Source organism: Thunnus albacares, chromosome 5 (genome assembly GCF_914725855.1).
Source record: "Thunnus albacares chromosome 5, fThuAlb1.1, whole genome shotgun sequence".
In the NCBI taxonomy this organism is placed as follows: Eukaryota; Metazoa; Chordata; class Actinopteri; order Scombriformes; family Scombridae; genus Thunnus; species Thunnus albacares.
In genome coordinates this window covers 9,214,085-9,234,811 of record NC_058110.1, presented here as the reverse complement: position 1 = coordinate 9,234,811, position 20,727 = coordinate 9,214,085, and the positions used below count along the sequence as shown (strand labels likewise).

The 20,727-nt window shown below is 42.8% G+C and overlaps 1 protein-coding gene across 4 annotated transcripts in view; it reads left to right on the top strand.

The window, feature by feature from the left end:
- The window catches only part of agrn (agrin), a 256,145-nt gene that overhangs the window by 153,372 nt on the left and 82,046 nt on the right, over positions 1-20,727 (top strand). For all 4 annotated transcript variants that reach the window (XM_044351206.1, XM_044351205.1, XM_044351207.1 and 1 more), the window contains 2 exons: positions 17,060-17,284; positions 19,421-19,645. In XM_044351206.1, coding sequence (XP_044207141.1) covers positions 17,060-17,284; positions 19,421-19,645 — 450 coding nt within the window. The remainder of the gene's footprint in view (positions 1-17,059; positions 17,285-19,420; positions 19,646-20,727) is intronic.

Below are 20,727 nucleotides of genomic sequence, written 5' to 3'. Positions count from 1 at the left end.
ACGTTTTTTTAAAATACAACCTCCTATTGAAACATTGTCAAACCTACAGCCAGTGTGGTTTATAAAATAACATCATAATAATGCCTGCGGATCAGCTCGTTGTAATGCTAAGCTGACACCTCGCAGGTCATAGCGGTTCCCTTGAGAGTCCCCACGCCCCCATATGATCACCGCTTCAATCATGACCATTTAGACTTTCATTCACACATGATGCAGTCACGTCTAAATAAATAGTTTACATTGTATATTCCACCGTTAGATGATGTAGACACAGCTTCTTTTTCTTTTTTTTTTTTTCTGGGACGGCTTCAGATCTTCCCTTTGATCGCCTTTGACTTTTGATGTGAAAGCAAGAAAACCTGCACAGCAAGATTATCCAGTCATGTTGATACATGTGTAATGTCCAGTGAGAAGGGGGTCTTATCTTTATTATCATATTTGGGACAATTTATCAGGTCAAAATCAGCTTTTTCATCATGTTAAATCATTTCTACCAGCTTTTTTTCAGTAGAGTAAGTCGTGTCCTGTTATATTTGTGCAAAAATAGCGACTGCTGTGACAAAGATAGAAAGTGAAATTCACACTTTGCTGTGGCTGAGAATGCTCCTGCAGTTTTTGAACTGTAATTTTAAAGGTCAGACATTATTTTGATCGGTGTAGCTGTAACTATACCATCAGTACTTTTCCTTAATGGAAGCCAAGAGATGTTATGTTTTGACTTAGAGTGACAAATGAACATTTGCAGACCACAAGGAGTCCATAAATCCCCTGCCTGTTAATTCTACATCTTTTTTTTTTCTTTTTTTTTTTTTTTTACTGTGTCTATGCTATTCATTTTTTGTTGCATTGAGTGTTGCAACCAATTCAATACAAGCAGTCTCGGTCAAGTATGTGCCAACCACTTAGCCAGCTGTCGTCTGTGAGTTTAGTTACCTTTGCTTTTATTGCAACTGCCTCGTTGAAAGCTCCCATACATAGCAAATTGATTTCTGTCAATAGAAAGTATTCTGAGGAGCAGCCGACCAAAGAATGAAGTAGTTTTATACTGGAACTAAAGATTCATCCAAGTTGTAAGCTGCGATTTAAGAATTCACCACAAGTGTGCGTCTGTATAAGACTGAAAAGGAGAGTATTTGCATTTGCACATTATACGTGCATACTGTAAGTAGCGGTGGAGTGCAGGATTGTACACGTACATATCTGTGTGTGTGCGTGTGTGTGTAAAGGAGAGAGAGGGTGTTAGGAGGTCAGGGGAAGCCGAGTGACAGGTTCTCATTCTCTTTCTGCTGCCAATAAATTCAGCCGGTACAGAGGGTCTGGACAGGTCACTCTGGCTGAGATTATGGAGTTGTCAACGCTGATGGAGGAAGAGAGAGGCAAAGACAGGGAAGGAGGAAGAGAGAGAGAGAGAGAGAGAGACAGTGTGAGAGGAGAGAGAGCTGAGGGAACGAGGGAGCTTTTAACTTAAAGAATAGCGTGGGCGGTTGGATTGGTGCTTTTGTGCAAAGCCTCGTTTGACTCATTCGATTTGAATGGCGGGTTTTCATTGGGGTAAGTGAATTGGCTACCGTTCCGAGAAGCCGTCATGTCCAATTCAAATCAAACTCAGGAGTCTTATCTGGCACTCAAGAGCGTAGTCACAAAAGAAGTTTTTCTCACAGCCTTTTTAGTGAAACTTGAGGTATGTCGAACATTTTGTCAGCGTTGAGTACAGGCTGAGATTTAGAGTACGGCAGACCTGCAGGTTGTTGACGTTTGCAGGATGCTGACACCTCTACGTTTCCAAATGTGAGCATTTTGTTGCTTATTTAAAGCAAGACTGTAACTGTTAAATGAAAAAATAACACATTCTTCCCCATATAAAAGAAAAATGGAATCCTTGAACAATAAATTGCACCCTCATTCAATTGAATACACTGTTACACTACCTTTTAGTGTTCGCCATCAGCCTGTAATTGTAGTCGCCATACTGACCACTTACTGCTTTAATGTGCTGTCATCATTCACATCAACCTAACCTTTTCAATGCCAAGCATACAAGCATAAGATCTATTTTTGTAGTTCTGAGTACCCACCGAGTGAATTGCTGAGATTTGAGAACCCAAACAAAGTTGAATGAGGTAGAAAAACATGAGCAGTCAGGTGTTTAGACATGTTTTAAACACACCACCAGGTGAGTTATTTGGAAGACAAAACAGAGGCAAACAGTCAAATCATTACCCAAACTGTCTGCTGTAAATATCCACCAGAGTTTACAGACTGACTTCCTGGCTCAACTTTGGCCCACAGCTCCCACCATAGTTGTGTGCACACAGTTTGTTTCCTGTCCAATGAGGGATTATTACCATTACCATGATATTTATGGGTGAGTCACTTCTGGGTTTTACCTCCAAATAAAGTGATTTAGGTCATCTAAATTAACTGTATGAACTGTCTGACATCCTTACAGCAATGTGACTACATGTTTCCATTCCTCCGCTATTGAGAGATGCCCGTATATTCCCCTCCTGTTCTGTCTGCACAGTTCAGCTTAACTCAGTTTGTTTCAACAGTGGAAAAATCCCCTTTAACCACATTCATTTAGCACCTCACTCATAACACTGAACTGGCTATTACAACATTTAAGTGCCAAGGTAACAGTGTAAATCCCCTCCAGAGGACAGGACAAAATGACCCACACGCTGTTGAGTCGCAGACTCTTATTTGCCCTCAGTGCTCTGCTCTAATATTCACATCAGTAATCTGGCCCTTAATGGTTGAGACCAGCTCGGCGCCGGCTTCTTCATTATCTTCCTTTTGTTCTAGATAGATGATTCGGGGTCGGCGGGGTTGCATTTCCGGCGGTCAGGCGGTCAAGCGGGCAGGCGGTGAGAAGATAATGGCTTCAGATATGATCAAAATTAAAAGGAGAAGCTGCGTTTAAACTGGCCCAGCAGGAGTTCCTGATAACAGCACAAGACGAGAGGGAAAAAAAACGGTCAGAAAAGAAAGAGAGAGAGAGAGAGACAGAGAGAGAGAGAGAGAGAGAGAGAAACAGCCAGCAAAAGCACTCTCTGGTTCAGAGAGACAAGAGACATTTGGCCAGCCGAGTGTATGTGTTCATATGTGCGTATGCGTAGTGTGTGTACGGGTACGCACACGCTACAGTCAGCTAGGGAACTCGCACTGTGTTGGCTCTCCTAATATTGAACTTGGAGAAGACTGGTAAATACACTCCTTTTCCCAGTGAGAGCCAGAGAAGTGCTGCAGAACTCATCTTGTGTGGCCACTCTAGTGGAACATGGAGTTTTCATTCTTTTTTTTTTATACTTTTTTCTTTTTCTTCTCGAAGAAGTGCAACAAGTAATGCAAAAATGTGGAGTGTGCTTGTGCGTGTGGGTGAGGTGACTGGGGTTTGAGAAAATGATCAGTGGAGATGGATTTTGTGTGCGTGTGTGTGTGTGTGTGTGTGCACGCGTGTGTGTGTGTGTGTGTATGTGTTCTTTAAAGATGACCATAAGCACGGCCCGCTACCTCCCACTCTATCAGTCCACTCTCCGCTCTCTCTCTCTCTCTGTGCTTTAGAGAGGGCTTTATCTCTCTGGCACCGACACACTCTTGTGTCCTCACATTGAAAGGAGAAAGGCATCAGTACTCCACACCTGCTGCTCTGTCTGCTCTAATACACTGCAGGCAGTCAGAGCCAATACTAGGAGGATGTAAACCTCTCCATCTTAAACATGAAGTATGCGATGCGACTTCAGGTATTCAGTCCTGCGTAATCTGTATTGAAAACGTCAGAGCTATTCAGGGGACTTGATGCATTTGAATTCCTTTTCTGTATTCATCGCTTGAAAGGACTTAACCTGTCTCATGTACGACTAATTCACATGGGCAAATAAGTTTTATAGCAACCATAATGTCACCCAGATGGCATTGTCTATCAATGTAATGAGGAAATACGTATAATGAACGAATCTGCGAAATGCTCATTGTCAGTGTGTTTGATTTATTTTCCCTCTGATATTCTCTCCTGGCAGCTAAAGCATTGTTATGTTATGTTTTGGCAACTCAAAGTACTTTATCAGGTTTATCATGGTAAAATACTGAAAAAGAAATATAATGAATGCAGGAGATGAGGGCTCATAGAGTGGTGTGATGAGTATAAATATATGAATCCTGCTGTGCACTATGGACCTCACCAGTCACTAGATCTCAACCCTTTTGAACACTTATGGGAGATGTTCAGCCACCTCCACCACCATCATCAAAAGAAATGAGAGAATATCTTTTATAAGAATGGGTGTTCATCCCTGCAGTGGAGTTCCTCAGATTTGGAGAAAACACGCTTTTAGCAGCCTGGAGGCAGCTTTTTGTAATTGTTTTCAATGAAAGTGAAGCTTTTTGCTCGCCGGTTTTGCGTTACCGAGCGCCTCGGGTTTTTTCACTTTATGTGCCTCACTTTTTTTGCAGAAGCACCCTGAATGCCTCGAGTTGAAAAGACTTCATCTCAGAGCCCATTTCCTGTTGTCCATTGGGATGAATTGCGAGGTGGGTCTTCTGTGGTGGTGACGACAATCATGGAGGACAAACTGGTGGTGGCTGTTGCTGCGTACCTGGAGCTATATGACTTTACCATAGACTGTGTAAAAATAATGGACGTAACCACCATGACCATTCGTTTGTGGACTCCTATTTTGAAGCCTCGAGTTTGGTGTTTTGACCGTCTCCATCTGGGGTTTCTGGAGCCAGAAGTGATGAGAAGTGACCGAGAGATTTGGACGAGAACATGGAGCTGCAGGGTTCAACTACAGCACCTCACGCCCCAACGTGGTAGCGACTTGTCAAACACAAGGCCTAAAGCATACCCTGCTTTATCGTCTGTTTTACTCTAAATGGGGCCATAATTTAGAAAATGAACATCAAGCTGTATTAGAGAAGACTTGAAACTAGCAAATGAGACCATAAACTCACCTAATGTCTGTTTCATCTCTCTACTCCTGAACTTTGTTGAGAGAAGTTTTTTTTTTGTCCCCCAGAGAAGCTACAACAGTCAGTGGCCTAAGTTGGCTTGTTACCTCAGCTGTATTTTCTGTCTTTTGTCTGGTGCTGGTCCGGGCTGGTTGTTAAGGTGTCTGGGCAGGGCAGGGTAAAGCCCTGATTTATCCCCTCGTCAGGCCCAAAGCTGGCTGGGACGGGAGGTTTCAGGAAATCTCTTACAAGCAAAAGTCTCATCTGGAGCAGAGCTGGAGAGTCAGGAGATGAAAGCCAGCATGCTTTATTCCTCCTTTACCTCAACATATCCCCTTCCCCTTTTCCTCTACTTCTCTTTTTTGCTCATGCTGTGACTATCTCTTTTGTCGCCCTGGTGACACGCCCGGTTGCCCCTGGTGACAATGGACTAGAGGTAATAGCTGTAGATGGTGGAGATGACTTTTGGCTTTGCCAGAATAGATAACAGTGTTCTGCACACTCTGACTTTTCCCCTTTTATTTTTTTTTTTTTGCCCTCTTTTTCCCGTTTCCTTATGTCTTTCTTATCTTACCTTCCCTCCTCCCTGTTGTCACTTTCCTTTTCTTTCTTTTCCTCCTAAGTTGTATTCCTCCTTCCCTTCTCTCCTCTCATCCTGCTCTCATCCCTCCCTCTCTCTCTTTTGCTCTTTTCCTTCCCTCATCATTCTCTTTATTCCTCATTTCCTGACTACCCTTTTCCTCCTTCCCTGTTCCCTGTCAGTCCATTCTTCTCTGCGTCCCTCTCTTTCACTTCTCCTTCAATTGCTCGGTGTTAGACCGGCCAAAAATAACTCAGTCACGCTCTCCTCCCTCCTTACCTTTCTCTCTCTATCCTTTTCTTTTTCTCTCAACGTCTTCATCTTCTGCCATTTACTCTTTAAGACTCTTTAAGACTGTTTCTTGCTGCTGCTGGTCTCATCAGTAGTAACATGTACACACACACACACACACACACACACACACAGGGCAAGAGGTCATTGTAAATAACACGGTTTTCGTGCTTTCATTTCCTTAGGGCATTGACACTTGCTTGGTATTCATAACCATCACATGCACAACATGACAGACTGTGTGTGCATGTGTGTGTGTGTATATACTGATACTGTTTTTATATGCATGTATACACGTCCATATATATACACACTGCAGGTCTTTTGCAAACAGATAGATTGAAAAATATACAGTACATCCTTGTTGTCATCCTTCACCACACACACACACACACACATACACACCCACACACACATAAAGAGATGATAATGAGCTTTGCTGGAATCCTCTATCCATCTTTACTGTTCCACTCGTCCGCGACCACTGATACTTGTAAGACAAATCCTGTCTTCTTCATCTCTCTCTCTCTCCTTCCAGCGTTCACCTCTCTGAAACCTGCAGGCAAAAACACTGATTATGTACACATATACAGTACACACATCCGTATGCACACACACACACACACACACACACATTTGGTTAATACCAGACGAGGGGTTTGTGTTTTGAGACTTTTTAATGTATTTATGCATTTGGCTTCTTCTGAATAATACATCGTTAGTTGTTATTTTTCCCTGCGTGGACTTTGGGAGAGATGGAAAGATGTGAAAATAATAAAGGCAGAGTGGTGTCGAAAATATGAGGATAACTACCAGTTCAGAAGACAATGGTTGATATTTTATTTGTGTGGAACAAGAATGGTGACAACTGTCAGGAGCTGGATTTCTAAAGAATATCTGTTCGTCTCTGCATTGGTTTTGTTTCTATGGTGTGTGTGTGTGTGTGTGCGTCGAGAGCTGTCACACATATAAAGCAGACTTTCTTTTTCCTCTAAATTCCGTTCCAGTCGGTGACTTTATTGGCATGAGGAGACAGAAAGACAAAAGAGACACAAAAGGGACACAAAAAAAACAAAAAAGTTGTTTTGCAGAGAACAGCCAACAGTTCATTCATGTAGTCCAAGTCGAGTTTATTAATAATTTGGTTTCAAAGCATGTACAGCAGAACATTTTCAACTATGACAGCTCCAAAATATTTGAACGTCTTTAAATTTTTACTGCTCTTACATGTTACTCCTGTGTTCGCAGCCAGATGCATTTTCCCCTCTTTGCTACCTAGTCAATAGTTTATCATCGACTGCATTCACTCCACAGACTGTTGCTGTGTTCGCTCTGTGGCGGTATGGGGACAAATTAGACGGTCTGCTTCTCGCTTTCAGCAGGAGACTGATTGTAAATTCCTCCACCGCTGATTTCAAATTGGTAAACTGATGCTAAACTTTCTGAACTTTTTTACCTTTTTCTGCAGTAGTCAATGAAAACCAGCTGACTCTACGGATGCGGTTACGTGTGATTGTGAGTCAACATGTATAGTCTCATCTCAACAGCTGAAGATGAAGTAGTACAGTGTTTATTGATCCCGGTCATCAGGACACATAGTCCTGCTGGTGCTCGTGTTAGCGATCTAATGAGACACTGTTTACACCTGGGTTGGATTGTAAATGCAGTTAACTGAGTGGGAGGAGAGAAACACAGCACAGTCTTTTGTCCTCAGGACCAGGAATGAGAAAAGCTGTGGAAGAAAATATGCAGACTTTTTCTCTTGTGAGTCACGTTTTTTTTTGAGTCCAGAGCCGTGTCTGAAAGCACTCTCTATTTACTATTTAGTGCACTATATTTTTAGGGCTGCAACTGACTGACCGTTCATTATCAATTCATCTGCAGATCGATTAAACGTTTTAGTCTATGAGCTGTCAGAAAATAGTGAAAAATGTGCGTTATTATTAACAGCTCAGGGAGATGTTGTGTTTCATCTGACCGACAGTCCAAAACCCAAAGATATACATCTTACTGTCATATATGTATGACTTTTGGATCAAAACTAAAGATTTTTTATCATTTTTGTTTGAAAAATGACTAAAACGATTAATTGATTATCAAAATAGCTGATTTATCTTCTCTTGATTGACTTATTATTGCAGCTCTACAGTATTAACAGTGTTTTATATTAGTGTATGTAGTGTATGTACACTATGTATTGCCCTCAGATATACCCATAATGGAATGAAGAAGTGCCTGTAGCATTTTATAGATGTGAGAATTACAGTCGTGCAACACTACACCTGTCAGTTATGGAGCAAAGTGATCATTATTCATAAGTGTCCAAAATCTGAATTGCTCACCACAGAGTAAACTGCTGCGTGTCTATTCTGTGGGAGTACAGTAATGAATGAGTGACGGAGGAGATGATTTCAGGCACAAACCTAGAGGAAAAAAAAAGATTTAGTGCCCAGTTTTCCATCGGACAATTCAGTGCTTTCACCCCCGCTTACTGTGGGGAGCGTGTAGAATGATTTCTGTGAAAAGAACCTTATAATGAGACTTTATTACTTCTGCTGAACAGCGGCCACAAGTGGCAATTACGAGATAATGGCACATTGAAATTCACTTCATTTCCCATGATTTTCTGTAATCGGTTACTTTAACCGAATGCGAGCGTGAGGTGTGTATTTCACAGTGAATTGCCGTTACACCCCGGAGCCGACAGTCTTTCCTGCCCTTTCTTTGTCAACTTCCTCCCCTTGGTATGTCCTCACACACCATCCTGTTAATATTGGAATTACACAAGCAGGATGCTGTTGAAATTCTGTTTGTCTGTGGTGAATAGTTTTAAATTATAATCCACTGGATATTTGTTAGTTTTATAATTAAGTCTCAATCTTTGGTGCATTCATTACTGTGCTGTTTCTCCCTTTGCCTCCCAGAGATAATTTCTCGTTTTTTTTCTGTTGATGAGGTTCCTGATGTTGCTGTTATTTATTCTAAAAACCAGACTTGAAATGCAAGTCACGACTAAACGCGCTGGTTTCTTAACATTTTGACCCCTTATAGCCAAACCTTGAGCTGTAAGAAAAGAGCAAATAATTGAGGAGAGTCCACATCTTAAATATAAAAAATTATCTGCATCATATAATCATTTTGTGTCCCAGAGGTTGGGAAAAACTTAGCATGTTTAGAGCTTTAAAGCGGAGTGAACTGTGTAGTGTGTGTGTGTTGATACCGTACGTCTTCATGCAGATGTGGTTCGTGTCGAGGACCGGCATCTATTGTAACAGACTTTTTAGCAGCTCTGAACAGCATATTGCGCCCAGCAGCCATCACTCATTAGCAAGTGTTGATGGCAAAGGCCAAGTATGATTAGCCAACGCTTCGCTGCACATCAGTACTGATTTTGGCTGCCGACCACCACTGGCTCTCGCTAATCAGGAGCTAATGAAAGGAAACTTGTGGCATATGCGCCACTTAGCCCACATGAGTCCTTGTATCTCCTCCCAGGGCTAAGATCACAATCTTAGTGCATCGATCCCCCGACGGAAGTTCATTGATGTCAAACGTAGCATCTCTCTGTTTTCATTTTGTTTTCATTTCGTGGGCATAAAGGTGTTTTGTGCCTCGGTTTTATTCAGCTATTATGCAAACTCGCACTGAAGTCATTTCTCTTGTTTGCTGCTCCTGGTAAAGTGTGGTGATGAAATCGTTTAATCAGTAAACCATATGTGGTACAAATGTCTGCTGTAACACTAAATCTGATCACTGAGATAAGTCAAGTCAAGCCAAATTGTGGAAATTTGGTTGCAGACAAGTATATAAAAGACATTCATCATAACAAATATAATCACATAATGCAGCAATCGAGACAAGATTACAGGGACAAACAGTACAACGCCAGATAATTTCAAAATGAAACAAAAAAAAACAAGCTACTTACTAACTGCCGTGCAAACAAAAGAGACTTTTTGTCCTCTGAAGGAACTTTGTATCTACAGCCTGAAGGTAGCAGGGGCTGATCAGGACAGTCCAGTATGACCTGGGCCTACCTTAAGACCTGCCTACGAGTCCGCCTGCCCGACTCTCACAAGTTTCTGCTTTCGATGCAGGGCTGCCTGCTGTAAAATTCAGCATTTTAAAACAACATAAATGCGTTATTGATTATGTGTGATCCTGGTCCAAAGAGGTAGATAAACGAGCAGTTAACAGCATCCCTGACTGCACTCCCTGACTTATTTTGGCACCAAGATCTTTGTTGCTTTCAAAAGGCCTCAGCCCTAATCCAAGAGGCACAACTCTCGGTACAAGCACTGACAGTTTTCCGATAGATAATACTGACTTTTTCTCATCGGCCATTAAGGTGACAGGGAGGCTCCAAGGTTAAAGAGACCGTCCATAAGATAGGTCTGTCTTCGCTCTTGATCTTTCGTCCTTTTTAACTTGCTTATATGGCTTACAGGTCTGACATAAAGTGAGTTGTGACACTTAAACTGTGTGGATGATTTGACACATGATGTATAACAATCCACAAAGTCCCCCTTTTTTTTTTTTTTTTCCCCCCACACACAAAAATTCTTCCAAACTCTGTTATCGATGGCACAGCAGAAGCAGAATACATGATCATCATTTCTGTACAATGAATCAAATGTAAAAGGCGTCGCTCGTAGTGACAAACACAGAGAGATTTATCACTGATGCCTGCGACTCATTTACAGCCTGCAACTTTACAGTTTCGGGTCACTCTCAGCACTTTAATCAAACCTTTTTCCAGCAGCAGCAGCAGCAGCAGCAGCAGGCAGCTGTTTTTAGCAAAAGAGGCTCAGATAAAATGACTGAATGAATGCTGATGTTGCTCCACGCTTGCTGGAGGTGGAGATTAGACAGCTTCATGAGGTAATAATATGTCAGTGTTGTGTTTACAGCTTGTTCAGATTCCCCAAAGCGGCCGACAATTTTAAAAAATCTATTTTTTGCTGCTTTAACATTTTGTATTTTTTCTATATATATATATAATTTTCCATATATTCCAAGTGGACAGACATTGTCACCTGTAGACCACATCATTCCCTTCCCATGCGCCATGATTCATATTATACATACATACGTTAAACCAATCAGCTGTTCAATATGGAAATATTGTCAACCACTTTTATGGAAGCTGTCTGGATTTAACAAATGCTTCAGACCCAGAGGAAAAAAAAAAAAAAACTCTTCAATCTGACCTCAATCTCACCAGCTGCAGGGTTTCTTTTCCGTAGGTGACCTCTAGTCTCCCTGTAGAGGAGCAACAACTATTCTATTGTTGAGACGATCACACACGGTTCGTGACAGAATTTTGTGTTTATAAAGCATCTTTTCAGTCTACAAGTATAACTGCCCATGACCCGCGTTGGTCCCCTCGAAAGGTAGTTTCTCTAAATGTGTATTTTAATATTTGCTCATGTTGAACTGAAGAATTGGAGTGTTTTTTTTTAGTGAAAATGTTTTCCTTTCAAAGACCTCTGTATCTCTGTCTGTGTTTGTCTAACCCAGCAGAATAAACGGGGCCCTGTTTAGTCATATCAGCACCCCGACTTGTACTTCACCGCATCTTTCAAGCGTGAGATATCTGCCGCCGGAAAATGACAGTGTGACAACGTTATAAAAAAAAAAAACGACCACTTTAGAATGATGAGACCTCACAACATCGCAACATTTTAGTATATTATCATCTGTCATGTATATTTTTCTTTAACATGTATCTTTTTTTTTAAGGTTGGCCAGTATTGTTGTCTTGCAGCAATTAAAGTCCCCCGTTCTTCTCCAGCAGCAGCTTCCCGTTGCCCAATCCTCAGACATTTGAAATCTGTCCAAACGCTGGCCAACACACACTCACACACACACACCGCTACTTTGCTTTGAGTGTGGCCAGCAGACTGAAGTATGATGAGGGCTTTTCGTGGTTCATTTTCCATTCTCAAGGGTAAAACAGCAAAGCGTGTAAAAGAGAGCAACAGCTGCAGTTCAATGGAGCTCTTTGAAGAACTACATCAAACACAGAGAATCATCTTCCAGCCATTGGCCTCACAGTAGAGAAAGTGAAGGGAGAGTGTGAGTATGTGTGTGTGTGTGTGTGTGTGGACAGCATGTTGGAGAGATGTGTAGGACTGTTAATCCTTTGGCCCTCCCTCCGTGCCTGCCTCCTGCTCCTCATCACTGGGTTTGAATGTCTGTCTGCACATCCTCATCCATATTTACTTCTCAGTTAATCTTGTTTATTTGCTGATCATTCCCACCCTCACCGCCTTTGTCCTGCTGCCATTCTGACCCTTTCCTCTTATCTCGCTCCTACACCTTTCTCTCTCTCGCTAGTTCTCTACCACCTCTTCATCTACTCTCCATCGTTTTCTCCGGCTTTCAGTTCGCTCTCGCTTGACTCTCCCCTTCTTTGTATTAACCATTCATATATTTATTTTCATTTTTGTCTCCATTCTAATCTTGTTGTGGTCTTCCTGTATTTAAACATTCAACATTTTACTCTATAGTGAATATATTAGTGAGAAGTAAATTGAGATTTCAGACATTTACAACAAAATGACAGAAATAGTACGCAAGTAGCGGTTGGATCAGCATTGCTTTTTAAAAATAGTAAGAAAATGGACTATGTTGTAGAAAAATACCTTAAAGGAATAGCTCAGCATTTTGGGGGAAAAATGCTTTTGCTTTTATTCTTTTATTTATTCAAAAATATGCCTCACTCTCAGACAGAAAGAAAATAAGTGAAGTTGAATATGAATGTCCAATCGCATATTTCTACTGTTTTTGTTTTTTTTTTTAAATTCTTGCAGTATTTTCTCGACAACATTTCAACTCGATCCCCTCGTAGCTGTTCGCCCTTCTCTGTCACGTCCTCTATCTCTCTTTTTCACTATCTTTCTTTCTCTCTTCCCCCTCTTCTTCTTCTTCTTCTTCTTCTCCTGCTGGTGATAGGGAGGAGGGGAGGGGGGGTTTCTTGATTAGAACACACACTGCCAAGTCCCCCCACATCGCATCATTGCATTTGATTAGCTTAACCCCCTGCTCCCCCCCCCCCCCCTTATCTTTACCAGCTCAACGGGAAGCACCACACACACACACACGCACACACACACACACATTCATACATATCACCAACTCACTTGCAGACTTATCTGAGCTTCACGGCTGCCTGTAAACGTGCACTGGCACATACGAGCACACAAAATCTCCACACACACACACACACACACACACATACTTCTAGGCTGCTGCTGCTGGTAGCGCCGTGGCGGCAGGGTATCAGGTAAAGCCAGCATGGCGCTGACAGCTCCCTGTCCCTAATGAAGCATTAATAAACTGCAGTGCAAAACAGTGGATCAGAGAGCAGCAGAGCTCCCCACCTGCCTGGCTGTCTGTTGGCTGCCAGGTGGAGAGATGAGAGGAGAGAGGATCACTGTAATCCCCCCCATCCTCCAAAACCCCTCTGCCCCACTTTTCAGAAAGACATCAGCCCCCCCCCCCCCCCCCCTTCACCTGCTCTTCAGTATCATGTTGAAACTTTTGTACTTTTCAGTTTTCATGAGTCTGATGTCAAACTAACACTCAATAAATGAGACCTTGCATAATTTAACTACCGCACAGTAGCACCACTAAAACTCAACAGACCCGCACCGAACTACACAGCTGGAAGTGAAAATATCACTTACTACACAGTTTTCAAATATACATATTCAAAAGGTATGTATTAAAAAACATGACGTGTATATGAATGCACAAAAAACATGTAGGAAAGACACAAAATCATGTCTGTCATCTGCTTTGGTTTAAACATTCCTTCAACGGTTGTTCATTCATTTTGAATCTAGTGAGGTGTCACAGCTTGTGTGACTATATATGGAAGAGTGACTGTAAAAGGTGCATTTACATTAAATATTTATATTCACTGTGGAATAAGCAAACATTTTTCGCTCAATTTTCAGCATTTTCAACTCAAGCGACAGGTCTCAATTTACGTCACGCAGAGTGAACTGATGTGTTCACGTCCACCGCCGTCTTCTTATTGACTTTATCTCCAATCACGCTGCCTTATTTTGGCTTCACACTTTAAGAGTAAGCACTGCTAGTAGCGATCTAACCTCTGCGGTTACAGTACAGACACATTTCTATCAAAAATGAATTTACCTGACATTAAAGCCCAACTTGTAGAGAAGTTCATATGTTAGTCCTGGACTGTGAAGGTGTGTGTTCATGAATCACCACACATCACATGAATTCACAATGAGGCACACAGGTAGTCCAGTCACAGTATGACCCTGACTGGCAGACAATGCAGGTGCTCTGATTCAAATGAATCAAACCTGCTGAGTGTAGATATTGCAGGAGGTGTGTCCGTTCAAATGCTGCAAGCCTGTGATTAAGAACCGGAGCAATTGTTGCCAATCAAATCCACGTCCAGCTGTGATGGACTGAAAAGTCCAAAGTAGATTTAAAAGTAGCTGGATTTTAGAAAATGCATGTAACTCTCATGTAAAAAAAAAAAGAATTTTACTCTCCATAAAAAGTGTAATTGATCATAATTTTAAATATATGAGAGAATAGTGTTTTAATTGGGCCCCAGTGATGCTGTTCTCCTTCCCTCATCATAAACCAGAGATGCCATCTCTCTCTGTTTGTGCTGGAACGCTGTTGCGTCAGTGTCACTTTGTATCTTTATCTCTCTGTCTATCTGTATCCTTATCTGTCTTTTTTTTTTTTTTCTCATTATCTTTGCAGTCTAAACCTCGCTGAGCTTTACTCCACTGAGGGAGACTGATCTAATTGGCAGCGAGGATCATTCTAATTTAGTGAAGCCAGCTTTGCTGACTTTTTTTTCAGCTCTCCGCTTTTTTTTTTTTTTTTTTTTTGCCACCTTTCACATGATAATAATGAGAAAATATAAGCGAGAACTCCCTGAAGTTTGCTGCGGTGAGTGCTTTCTTTCTTGTTTTTTTTTTTTTTTTTTTTTTCTCACGTGCGCTTGTTACACCGATCACATTCACCCAGGCAATTTGCCTGCTTGTCTGAGTCTGAGAAGAGAGGCTTATCTGCACTAACGCCCCATCGAGGCTGCGCTTCGTATCCAAATCGGCCCCTGTTAGCATTTAAATCAAGAGCCACCGCCTCCCCCTTCCTATTCTACCTAGCTCTTGCGCCCCTTACTGTCGCCCCCACCCGTCTTTACCTGTCAACACGCCGGCTTCACTCAGAGCAAAGGAAAGCTGGGGGTAGAAAGAGAGAAAGCCTGGGCTATTTTTTAATGAGATCAAGAAGTGCGAGGAGGATGCTGTTTACTGTCACAAAGCAAACAGGGGCCCCTCTCTGCAGACGAGGAGGATCACTGGGATTCTCCCTCATCTTCCTCCTCTTCCTCGCTCGCTGTGACTACCACCTCCACCTTAACAACCACCGTTTCGCTGAAACCATAAGCGCTCTGACAAGGTGCTTCTTCTTGTCCTGACACATACCTCCCCCTCTCTTTCCCCTACAGCGGGCGCATCAAAACAGTATGGCTTTGAAGGTTATTTCTACTAGTATATATATGACATAACAAGAGCTCAAACTATTTTATAAGTGCAAATTGTGTAGTGAGAGTACCTCGTGTGTAATTGCCGCCGCTGTGATTTAACACGACCTTTTACCTGCTCTGGCAGATACAACAAGGTCGTTACCGCAGCGTTTTCCCACAGGTCATCAGTGTCTCATTGTTCATATGATTAGACACAAATTAGAGGCCAAGTGTCACAATCACTGTCTGGTCCACGTTAGCTGCCATTAAGCCACCATCAACGGCTCACAATGAATTGATGATTTCCGGTAAGGACTCATGACGGCAGTAAGCCTCCGTTAGTTAGAGCTGTAATTTTTGTACTATATTTTGAGTTACTTTTTTTGTTGTCATAAATTAGGTCTAGAGCAGGTTTCAAAGTTTCTTTTGCCATACAGCAAAAATATAAAATTAAAAAAAAAAAAAAAAAAAAAAAGTGTTCGTTAACAAGTCTAACGCACCAAACCTCAAAAGGACTTGACAGGAGAGAGCGGAAAAAGAAAGAGGGGGGGAGGGGGGGGAGATGTGTCATGAAGATGCAGAAGGCGAAGTGAGGGGATATCCTTTGATCAAGAGCACTCCTTGTAGCACTCCTGTCTCCTTCCACATCCATAATATATCTCTGCACACATTCCAGTCTTTTATTAACAAGGCAGTCGTGCCATTCCATCCTGAAGTATCATATTACAAAAAAAGTTAAAAAAAAATAAAAAAAAGACAAACCTAAAACAAGCTTCTCTTCAAAAAGGGTTAGGGAAATGTCTGTGAAAGAAAAAACTAAACAAAAAGGTGAAGAACCGGAGATTCAATATATGCGTTCCCGCTTTAAATAAAATGCATTGATGTCGGTTGTAACAAAAGAGAGGATAAAATCAGACATGGGTAAATATTTATTCTGAAACTGGCGAGCTTAGGAAATGAGAGGGCTGCCAGCGCTCGGCTCCTCTCTCACGGGAGAGCATGTTTGTCCATGACAGTCATAAATATGTATCGTTGTGTCGAGATGACAGTGATTATAATCTGTTGACCGCCTTTTGTCGAGCATATGAAACCCAAGAAAAGGCCCCATCAGTGGCGAACGCTGGCAAAATTAAAAGTCGCACCCTCTCCTATCATTGGAATGAGTCATTCAGGGACAAGTGGCTCACTGTTTAATTATAGTGGAAACAAAGTCCTCGGGGTGGGTGGGTGAGTGGGGGGAGGGGGGAGGGGCGGGGGGGGGGAATACCTCTTTCCCCCTTTTCCCCCCTCCTCTCTCTCTCAGTCTCATTTGTGGAAAGGTAAATATTCAGAGGGTTGCTCTTCAGCCGTGGCGACGGAAGCATGCCCGAGCATAGCATTAGACGATGTGTTGTGAATGCAAAGCTCCTAATTCAATTCACTCCGCACCGCGAAATGAAACGCAACTTGTTTGTACGAGTAGACAGCTGTGACAGTGCGTCCTTACCCAGGGGTGTCAAGTAGTTCTTCAAGCCCAGAATATCTGCGCCGGGCCTCCAAAAGTGCACCGGCAGAGCCACTTAAATGAGGTGGCCTGTCAGCTACGATGTGCTTCAGCGTACAGTAGCGGTGAGCGTCCCGGAGTGCAGCTGGTTGACACGCGTACACGGTTGTAAGAACCCATCTGCGTTTGACTAAAACCTTGTTTTCATGTCTGTCCCTTCCCGCAGCTCTGAAGGACCCCTGCACCGAGGTGACCTGTAGCTACGGCAGCACCTGTGTCCAGTCGTCAGATGGCTTGTCGGCTAAATGCATGTGCCCCCTCGGCTGCGAGGGCACACCGGAGAAGACTGTGTGCGGCAGTGATGGAAAGGACTACCGCAACGAGTGCGAGCTTCATCAGCACGCCTGCAAGAACCAGAAGAACATACGAGTGCAATACCAAGGGCACTGCGGTGAGCTCTCTCCTCGTGTTGTCTTCTGATTAATCATTTGTATCATTTATCAATTGGTTGTCCCGAGAATAAGCTGCCCAAGATTTTCTAGATTAGTTTGATGAGCCCAAAACCCAAAGATATTGAACTTACATTGATATAATCAAGGACAAAGAAAATTCTCACATTTGAGATGCTGGAACCAGAAAACATTTGGCAAATTGATTGAAAAAGATGCTCCTCTCCTTTTCCTCTCTTCTCTTCTCCTCACTCTGTTTACTACGTCTCGCTTTTGTTGTTGTTTCTCCTTCACGTGTTCCATTTACTTACGGCACGCCTCTGCTAATTCTCATTTTTCATTCAGGTTGCTTTGCTTCACACAGGTACTCCTGCGGTGCGAAATGTTGTTTTCTCTAAGTAGGTCTTCAGAGCTGTCGTTTTTGTCAGGCCCAGCTTTTTTTTTTTTGCTTATCCTTGTTATCATCCGGCGATAGTTGTTTACTCCCAAGGCACTCGACTTTGAGGGTTTTTTTTTTTTTTGTGTGTTGTTTTTGTTGTGGCAAGCCAGATGGAGGAAAAGGAACAGCAGACACAAACTTCATCTCCTAGCAGCAGGAGCCTCTGGGAGACAGAGCTGGGTGGTGGGCAATGGGAGATGGATGTGCAGGTCTGCCAGCGGAAGGTTGGGCGCATAAATCCAGCCTCAGAGTCGGCCCAGGGGATCTGAGTTGCCCCCGTCCTCCCTGGAGAGGGCCGAGGCTCAGGGGAGCAGTCGGCCTTGATGGTCCTCTAAATCTTCCTTCAGCCATTTCATCTAAAGCCTTGGCTATTTCAAGTTGCTAACCCTAGCCAGACGAATGCAGTTGATTTATCCACGCCGCTAGTTTTTGCAGCAAACAGGCCGTTCTTTTTGAAATGACCCTCCTTGCTCGGCTAGGCGAAGGCTTGGATCGTGGAAGGAGTTCTTCTCGGTTAATGGGGGGTAATGGTCTTTCTCTCAGATAATGGTCTAGTTGGCAGACGAAGCGCTGTGTTATGCAGATACACTGCATGCATTAAGATAAAAACCCCCGTTTGCTAGGTCGCTAGTCTCCGCAAGCCTTTGCATGGTGCTGATAGAGAACAATCCGAGGCCTGGCCGCGGTCACTCCGCTTCCCAACCTTCTGTAGCCAAACCGCTCTGTCCCTTTTTATGTTCCTGCATTGTCGCTCTTTGTATTGCTGCCAGAGGTCTTTGGAAACCATTTCCCCTTATTCTCCCTTTGTCATTCTCTTTCTCTTCCTTTCCTTGATGATAGGGTGTTTCATCCTTGGTATGTTTTGAATGACTCGCCGGCAGCTTGGCAGTGATTTAATATGTCACGGTGCTACATAAATCCTTTGTCTTCCCACATGCTGAAAGCGTGGCGAGCAGGATAAAGCCCGGGCTCCTGTTTCAAGGAGTAACAGCCCCCATCCCACACATCCACAAACCAATTCCATTATGATCACGGACTGATACGGCCGAGCGTGCCAGACCGACGCTCCCCTGGAAGGAGGGAGGTGCCAGGGAGCGAATCAAACCGACCGTCTCTTCATCCATTTGCTTGTCTCCCCTTCACATCCAAGGTCCCACTCTGAGCTGCTCTCAGCTGCTGGGCTACTGATAATATCTGTGGAACAGCGGTGATGGAGGATCATGTCTCTTCTCTCCCTCTACCCTTCCTTAGTCCTCTCTTCTCTTCTCTTCCCCTTGAATTTACTAAACTAATATTGTCAAACAAACAGCAGTTAATGCATTCAGCCTATACTGAGGTGATTATTTGATGTGAAAAACATGTGGCAGGTATATTGTTGTTTACCGCAAATTAAAAACTGGCTTACCAAACAGGACGTAAGGACGTTACTTTGGAAAAGAATTGAACAGTTGCCAGTTGTCAGGCAATTAAGCCAGGACACATCATATCCTGTTATATTTTTAATGTGTTTTTCTTCTGCCAAGCTATTGTTGTTCCATCCACAGAGAACCAAATGATGGACAGAAGAGATGTTTTTAAATAAAGCTTTTATGTTCAATCCCCAGGGTCTAATTAACATAAACAGATTTTTAATGTTATTTCCCAAATTAAATTGCGCTACATTCTGTTCAGTTTCATATTCATATCCATGTCTCCACAGACCCGTGTAAAGACAGCGAGAACAGTCTGAACACAATGTGCCGGGTCGAGGCCCACACCCGCCAGCCCCTCATCTACAGCCCACCGGAATCATGCCCCCCAAGTCTGGAGCCACTGTGCGCCAGCGACGGCCAAACCTACCGCAGCGAGTGCGCCATGACATCTACAGGCATTCAGAAAGGCATCAAGCTCAGGAAGATCCATGCAGGACCGTGCAGAAGGCAGGGTAAGCTCGCACAATAATTACACTGAGATCTTCCTTTCCTCCTCTTCTTATCCTGTCCAATATTTGTAGAAACCATGGAATTAAAGATTATGTCCAAATGTGGCATCGTGTGCATCATTTTGCTGTTTTTTCCTTTTGTTGCCCCCCCTGCCCTTCATTTAGTCAACTTCTTGATGATTTCCTCCTGTTCTTTTTGTTTTTTCATGACTTCCTTCCATTGCTGTAGTTGTGACTAGCTTCACTAGCTTCACCTTGATAGCCATTAGCTTGTGGGGCTACCGTTGGCCTTCACAATATGCCACGGCATCATATATTCAGCATCCTGCGTCGATGGGCAGCAACAAATAGAAAATGGATTGCCCTCCAAATCAGTAAATAGAACATGAAACTCATCAATGTAAGACAATACATCAACAATAAGTCAAGACAAAACTAGGTTATAAGCCAAGTAGACCTGTGAATATCAGTCTTTTCAATTAAAAACCGGTAAGAATCTAATATAAGTATAATAAAGTATAAATAGAGCATATTGTCTTACCCTCAGCAGTGCTTTCTTCTGGTCTTCTTCGCCACAAACTCCTTGATTGTGTCTTTTTACGGCTCGAAGAATGTCATGCAGTCACACAATCTACTTTTAACAAAGTAAAAGTTTAGAGAAAGAGAGATCGCTCTCAGCTCGCGTTGGTGACTGGAATGGTGAGGAAAAGCGTAGAGCTGTGTCCGTAACACGGTCTGCAATTTTTGAGCTTTTGAGTTTGAGTAGTTCAACTGCTGATGTATTCAACTCATTGCACTAAAAAACTCCCAATATTGAATCGTTTCTGCCACAAAGCCCTCCTCCAAGTCCATGTGACATTTTTTTGTCCTTTTACTTTGACAAGAAAACTTTAGATGCTGCTTGGTACCGTGCTGCCATGTTCAAACCAACGTAATGACATGTTTTTATAAAGAGTGTTGAAACACAGCGAGATGATTTACTCCTCATCATATCTGCCACCTCACAGGTAGCTTACCAGTAGTCTCCTACATCGTGTTTACTGTGGGGGGGGGTTTTTTTTTGTTTGTTTTGTTTTGTTTTGTTC